This window comes from Condylura cristata, unplaced genomic scaffold (genome assembly GCF_000260355.1).
Source record: "Condylura cristata isolate star-nosed mole 26May11 unplaced genomic scaffold, ConCri1.0 scaffold00010, whole genome shotgun sequence".
NCBI lineage: Eukaryota > Metazoa > Chordata > Mammalia > Eulipotyphla > Talpidae > Condylura > Condylura cristata.
In genome coordinates, this window is record NW_004567111.1 from 890,874 (window position 1) to 898,528 (window position 7,655).

At 57.2% G+C, this 7,655-nt stretch overlaps 1 protein-coding gene across 1 annotated transcript in view; it reads left to right on the forward strand.

The window, feature by feature from the left end:
• Positions 1-787: 787 nt before the first annotated feature.
• Positions 788-7,655, forward strand: part of ARGLU1 (arginine and glutamate rich 1) — a 77,854-nt gene continuing 70,986 nt past the window's right edge. Inside the window, exons 1-3 of the mRNA XM_012723154.1 lie at positions 788-803; positions 942-1,000; positions 1,268-1,563. Of these exons, the coding sequence (XP_012578608.1) occupies positions 788-803; positions 942-1,000; positions 1,268-1,563 (371 nt within the window). The remainder of the gene's footprint in view (positions 804-941; positions 1,001-1,267; positions 1,564-7,655) is intronic.

Consider the following 7,655-nt stretch of genomic DNA (forward strand, 5'->3'; position numbering starts at 1 on the left):
CCGCCGCTGTGCCGTGGTCGCGCCGCTCTCGCTGTCCTCGGTGTCCCCTCACCGGGCCACGCCGGGCCACCGCCGCTGTGCCGTGGTCGCGCCGCTCTCGCTGTCCTCGGTGTCCCCTCAGCACTGCCAAGTCCCCTGGTTCCCAGCCCTCGGCCCCCCACCTCTGAGCGCCTGCCCGCCCGCCCGCCCGCCACGGGCCTAATATGTCAAAACTCACGGTGGGGTTGGTTACTTCCTCCTGCGGGCGCTTCCCGACACCCCCAGAGAGCGGGCCCCAGGTCTGGGCAGGTGCTAAAGGACCCACGGGCCGTTGTTGACCACGTCAGTGATGGCTTCAGGGAGGTGCTGGCTTCAGCAGATTCCAGGAGGTGCAGGGCCGGATTCTGTGATGTCTGAGTGAGCTGCCCCCCGGAGACGAGACTAGCCCCAGCCTCACCTCGCAGCCGCTGTCCAAGGGGCTGATCCCACAGCAGGGAGTGGGGAGTCGGGAGGACGGCGGCCGGGGCGGCCAGGGGCAAGAGCGGCCGCCCAGCGTAGCTCCGGGCGGGGCTGCAGAGGAAGGTGACACGGGCCAGGCCCCGGGGCTCCATCCTCCCCGAAGCCATCGCTGACCACCCCAGCCTAAAGTGAGCACGTTTTCCACCAGTCAGTGTGGTTTCTAGGGAATTACTGTGAACTTGGTGTGGGGGTCACTGTGACACTTGCCATTAAATCAGACCTATTTGTCCTTGCAGAAAGGAGGCGGCAGGACTGTAGGTAAGGGAGGGTTTGGCTGCTGAATGCAGGCATGCGGGCGCTCGGAGGTCAGGGAGACTGCGGCCTCGGCTCTCTGGGTACAGGTGTGGCTGGAGAAGGCAGCAGACAAGAGCCGCCCTGAGGGTGCAGCGTGTCCGCACCCCAGGGGAGCCGAGGACCTGTCCTGGGGGCACCATACCCCGAAGGTGTGCTGGTTGAGATCGCAAAAGCAGCAACGGTCACGGACTTGCCTGAGGACGGTAAGGTAAGGGTGCAGGTGAGGGGAGGCTCAAAGTGTCAGTGAGGGGAGCAGGCGGGCTTGGGGCTGACTTAGACGCAGTCGAGAGCAGAGTCAGAGATGGCTTGGAACGACCCTGTGGTCAGCCTCTGACCTCCAGACGGGGCATGCGCGCAAGCTACTCACAGCCAGGCCAAACGTTCTGCTCCTTGACTACACCAGAGCCAGAGAGGAGTAACAGAGGAGCCAGCCTCCTACCCCAGACAAATACTGAAGCAGTGACTTGCTTCTCAGGCTTCTGCGGTGCTCTCACCAAACAACGAGGGGGACACGCACACCCAAAGAGACGACGGAGATTCTTCGGGGCTTTCTGGAAGCCGGGAGGGGGGCGCCGGTGTGCGGGGAGAGGGCGAGCGGCCAGCGGCTGTGACCCCCCAGACTGCCGGCTCCACCCGCCCCCTGGCAGAAACGTCCGTTGTGCCCTGCGGGTCTTTGAAGATCGGACGCTCGCTCTTCGTCTCCAGCATCGCCTTCTCAGCTCAGACTAGGAGTCTGGCGGTTTTGCTTTGCCCAGAAGGCCCTTCCTGGTGGTAAGTCAAATGATAAACAGCCTGTAATAGTGAGTCACATCAAGTACCAGGATGCAGACATTTCACCTAAGTGTTCCCAGTGGCTTCTTTTTACAAGAAGTCTCAGGTGTCTGATAATCAAAATAAAACTTTCCTTCGGAAAACTGCCAACATTTTAAGAAACAAAAATATAGCAGCAAAGTCAACATGCAGCTAAAGGAAAATACTTGTCTGGGAACTAAAAATAAACTTGAAGCGGTTCCCGAGAAGGCACAAACAGAAAGGATCACGGGAAGGTAGCCGAATGCATCTTCCTAACCCAGTTGAGTCAATATTTCCTCCTCCCTACAAAAGAAAAGCTACTTAAGAAAGAATTCTGGGGGCTGGTTTTGCTGCTTTCAGCTGTTCTGCCAGTTAGGTGTGCACGAAAAATATATTTGCCCGTATTCAATAAATTTGGAGTGCAGTGGGGTCAGGGGTGGGTCAACGGATGGGGTCAGAGGCAGAGCGAGACCCAGCACAGACCGTCTGTCTTGTCACTTTATTGTCTCCAACGGAGCTATTAAAATAGAAAGAAGCAGAACAACACAGGAAGCCAGAGCTCAAGTCCAAGCTTCCATTATACGCCTCTTGATGATGTAGAAAACTGTCTTCACGTCGCCTCTCAAACCACTTTTTATGACCTGTGTTGAGGGCTTCTGGACAGACTCAGAAACTTCACTGGAGTCTTTGCCAGTCCAGTGGGCTTCATGGAGCCACTCTCTCCACAAGGCTGCCCCCTCCTGCCGCCCCCCGCCGATGTCTAAGGGGAAAGCTCGAACGGGAGAGCAGCACACCAGGTGTCTTGCTTCCTCCTGCCACTGGAAACTAAGCTCCGTGAAATGTTGGTGCAAGAGGGCAGGTGGCTAGTGTGTGTGTGTGTGTGTGTGGGCCGACTGGAGGCCTGGAGGGACACAGCCGAGTGTCTTCCAGACAGTGGGCTGGCAGCGTCCTTAGGCACACAGCGGGCTGGCGAGCGGGCAGGGCCGTCCTCTCTGGGCTGTGGTGCTGAATAAATCGTGCAGTGGCATGAGTTTGCAATGTCCCCTAGAATATCGAAATTTTGGGCCCGCGGGCAGGTCAACATAACAATCACAAATAACCAGGCCTCCTTTTCTGTCTGAGTTACCTGGGCTGTTGGCTGAGGGGCTTCACTGTCTCGGTTGATAGGACGGTGGGCAAGACAGCTGTGGGGTGACCCCCGCGGGTCCCGGATGGGAAGCGCAGAGACACCCCCGGAACAACAATGTGGGGACCGAGCGTCCGGAGGAAAGCATTTCCCCTTCCAGCTTGGTTCACGTCCCTCTCACATCCAGGCTCATTCTCCTCCCTCTCCCCACCTCTGTTTTGGAGAAGTGAAAACATCTTCCGGAACCGGGGACTGGTTACGGGCCAACACATGGCTCGGGATTTCACAGTGGGGCGAGAAAGGCGAGGCGGGTGAAATGAACGCAATGGAGAAAGGCCATTGAGAGGGGATAATCGACCTTGAGCAGAAATAAAGGCACATTCTGTCTCATATGCTCGATTTTCATGACAAAACTGCCCAAAGTGTCAGTCGGTGGGTTCACACTGTGCCCGATGCCCGTGACTGCCCAGGGCGCGGCCTGGGCCTGAGGCCGTGGGCTGTGCACTTGGGTTAAGATTTCGAACCTGGGAGCGCCCAGGAGCGAGCAGGAGCACCCAGACCTTAAAGTGCCTTGTTTGTGAAAATTTCTGGGCCATACAAGAGTCTGACTCATGGGGTGAAACCTGCGCTCCCCACTTCGGAGCCTGCAGCTGCCTCGGACGGCCCGGTCTCGCTGGCCTCGGCGATGGGGCCACAGGAAAGAGCCATCAGGCCCGCCAGCACCGGCTCTCCCAGCCTCCCTCGAGTGGTGCTGGAGGGGAGACTGGCCCATCCTGCTGCCCGGCCTCCAGAGGGCCCCAGGGCCAGATCAGGGCCCTTAACAATTCAAGTCGCACTGCTCTGTGCACCTGTGCCCGCCTTCACGCCTTGCCTGCCCCCGGCCGCAGGGCTCACCCCTCCTGCTTCTATTCTAGAAGCATTTTGATCCACAGATAGAGGGGATGATCTCTGCAGCGCCTCCCTGCCTTTGAATGCTCTCACCTGTGGCTGACTTTGAGTTTGGCGATGAGGGATCATCATGCCTTCGCGTTGTCTCCTTGGGTATAAAAAACGGAGCTGTGAGAAAAGGAGGATGTCTTCCTCCCCCGGGCCGTGGCGAAGATGAGTGAGATAAGCAAAAGACCTTTGGAAACTGTAAAACACTCCGGAAATGTCAAGCATCGTTATTAGAGAGCCCAGACAGCGTTTCAGTAGGAGAAAGAAGAACCTTTCGGAACAAAGAACAAGACTCAAAGTATGTCGCCCGGGTGGGTGGGAGGGGAACTCAAACTAAAGCCAAGCAACCAGCCAACACGGGCATCTGCCCAGGGCCCCGGGGAAGGAGAGGCGGAGACTTAAAACGGCAGAAGAGCAGTAAAGCAGAGCTGGGGAGAGGAGGGCAGGTGGCGCGGCCTCCGACCTTGCTGAAGTCACTGGCCGCCGGGCCGCGGGGACATCTTCCCGGGGTGGGGCGCTCCCGGCATGGCCACCCGGCTCGGGGCAGCGCCCGAGCGCTTTTCGCATTCGGAGGACAGACACAGCGGTCCCAGGCAGCTCGCTGGACTGACTTGTGCTTATTTAAACATCCTGCTTTTAACGGCGTGTCCTCGCCCCACTGGGGCTGTCTCCGCGTGCGGCACTGCTGCTGTTTACTCTCCTGGAATTCCCAGCCTGCCGTCAGACCTCAGAACTACTCTGTCGGGATGCCCACCTGTCTCCTCTCCACCTGCCCCGCCCCACCTGTCTCCTCGCTCTGCGACTCCAGGGCTCAGGCGCTGCCTCTGTAACCTGCACGTCACCGTACTGGTCTTCGAAGGAGCTTAGGAGCCACGGCCAGGGGCCAGGGTCTGTGGCGGCGAACGGTCCCTCCTGTGCGATGCGAAGAAGTGAAAATGACACTCATACGTTACCAATATCAAAACACCATCGCGAACCAGAGGACTGAACACCAAATGTGTCACTACTCTTTTTTTTTTTTTTTGGTAATAAATGAGCTACTAGACATTTTCTTTCTTGAGAGATCATCCTTCCATTGGTTGAGTAATTTGCAAAACTTTTGCATTTCCTCGGGTTAGCTTGTCTTTTCTTCGTTTTGAGATAAAAGTTGGGTGAGCGGGTGTCGAAGGAAGGGCCCTTTCTCAGTTGCTGAGCAGGAGAGGCCACAGCGTCTGGGGGAAAGGATGCGCCGCTCGTGTCTGCATGCTTCTGCCAGAGAGGGGCCCCGGCCCCAGACTCGTAGCTAGAACCTGCTTCTGGGACCCGGTAACAACTTGCTTTGCATGCAGATGAGTCGAGGCTGCTAAATTTGCAAAAGCTCCCCACGAAGGTTATGCGCCCCTGTAAAAGCAGCATCTCTTCACAAAGATGGCCAGGTTGGTTGCTAGGAGATGGTGGGATTCTCTCAGAGAAAAATCAGTCCTGACAAAAAATTTTTTACATAAAGACCTTTTAAATATAAATACCTTTGACAGCAGCTATTATTATTCTCTGAGTTCCTTCACATCTGAATAAATGGCAGAAAAATGATGATATTATTCATGTGCCATTATACACTAAAGTGTTAAAATAGAAAATAGTCTCCCCCTTTTTCGCTCTCTCTTAGCTTTAAAGAGAAAGCTTGTGTTTTGTTTTGTTCCTTTCTATTGAATTTCTCTGCTTTTCTTTTGAGATTCCCAGCACCCTCGAAACCTCGGGCCAAAGATGTGGGCTGTGGCCTTCTGCTCTGTCACCAAAGCGCTGGCTTCAGAGGATGGGAAACGCCAACACGAGGGGAGTCCGGCCCGGCAAACTGGGGCGTGGGGAGCCGGCGGGGTGCTGTGCTCCCGGGAAGCAGCTTACCCCCGGCTGCAGGTGGGTGACCCTGTGGCCCTCGACCCGCCGGCCTGGCTGCTGGTGCTGGGCCTGCTCACAGCTCTGAGTGCGGGGTCTTTGCTAAATGGCCCGGCAACAAGACGTGAAGTCAGGGCCTCCCTGTCCTCACTCTGGGTGCCCTGTCTGAACTGAACCCCAGCTACCGCCCAGCTGAAGCCCGCCGGCCCCGCCCCGCCCTCAGCCCCGAGACACACTCATTTCCATGAGAACGGTCTCCCCAAACTGCCAGGGCGGGCGCTGTCAATACTGTACCCGGTTTCTCAAGAGCTTTATTCTGCTGGATGCCTTTGACTCAGACAGGCATGTTTCCTTATCCAAATATTGACACGAACCCCTCCGTTTATTCAGCATTGTCTGGGAGAGGGCTCGGTGACGTCCGCACCCCATTGGTTCACACGTTTGTTCTGACTCTTGGCACCAGGAAGTCCTCATTGTTCTGACCAGCGCTGACTGACCGGCCACATTCTCCCGCTTTGGTGACAGACACAGTGAGAGTCATTCCTAGGTCTCGTGAGAGTTTCCTGCACCACGTTCAAGACGCACGGCGCCCTCAGGGCCTCCACTCTCAGGGGCTCCCCTTTGACCGCCTTCCTGTCAGGGGCCCTGGGGCAGACACAGTGGCCATAACATGGCAGACCGCCTAGCCAGACGGCCCTGGAGGCCCCATAACTCAGTCTACAGCCGTGCGACCCGGGCCCACCCCGAGCTGTGGCAGAACCCTTTGCGAGCGGGGCGAGGGGTCCCCCTCTGCCTCTTGAGGAAGGGGCTCCCTTGGGTACCTCCTCTTTCAGGGGCCTCACACAGGCCCAGGGACTCCCCAGGGACGCAACTGTGGGTCCCGTTGCGTCTTCTCCTGGGGTGAATCATTTCATGTCCACCATTTCGTGTCCATGTCTTGCCAGAGCTGAATGCACTCACTGATGTCTAATTGAGCTAAACACACATGACGGGAAGAGAAACTGCCAGAACACGAAGCCATCTTCACTTCCTGCCAGAAGGCACACACCCGCTTCCCACGGGGATGACGGACTCTACCCAGCAAGTGGGGAGCGGAGGGTGGGGGTCAGGGCCTCCTGCCCCCCGGGCCTGCTGGACGGTGGCCGAGCTCCCTGTGCCCACCCCTCAGTGGGAGCTGGGTGACCTCACCCTCCAAGCGGCATCCACCCCCTTCTCGCCCCACCATCTCAAAAACACCCCCTGTCTGGGAAGCTGGCCCGGTCGGGGGGCTGCAGTGGCGGCTAAGCCCAGCGAGGGTCCTGCCGGGCTGCCAGCACCACAGGCCAGCGGGCCCAAGGCCCCTGGGCCCCACAGCTCAGGGCGGGGACCCTGGCATCAGAGCCTGGCCCAGCCGCACGCGTCTGCTCAGCACCCGCAAGAATCCGGGCTGGGGACCGACGGCCGGAGCCACCGGCACGGACAGACCACTGCCCAGAGGGCCTGGGGACGGCTTCCCACAGCACCCCGGCACCAGCCGCAGATCTGGGCACCCTGCAGAGAGGGGCTCCCTGCCCCCCACCAGGCCCGCCTGCTCCCCACCCCCTCGGGCTACATTCTTGTGCGTTGCACTCCAGGTATGAGTTATTTCTGGTTCATTTCCTGTGACTCAGTTACACAAGATGCAAAATTATGATAATAATGCTTGTCTCCAGATAATGAACAAGGGGGTTGGGTTTCTCGAAGCGGAGATGTTCCACAAACGCAAAGTATCATTATGGCTAAAATCCATGACTAAAGAAATTAAATTTCCTGGAATGTTTTATATCTAGCAAGAATGTTTGTAATCTTCTGCTAAACGAGGTGGACTATGAGAAAGAAGATATTTAAAGGGAGGGAATGAGTTCAATGGGAAAAATTAACAAATGGGAAAATTGCAGGCCTGCGTTCTGTACGTCAGGGAGAAAAAAGGGCTGGTAAACACGCCACAGGAAACCCTGTTTGATTTCTGCAAGGAAAATTTAACCAGCACCAGACTCGTGTAGAATCTTCAAAGGAGACGTTTCTAACCTTGTTTACCTTTCGGTCTGCAGCACGGTGGGCTGCCGCCCTCCCCTCTGCGGGGAGCTGAGTCCACCGCGGACAGAGAGCCGAGGAGAAG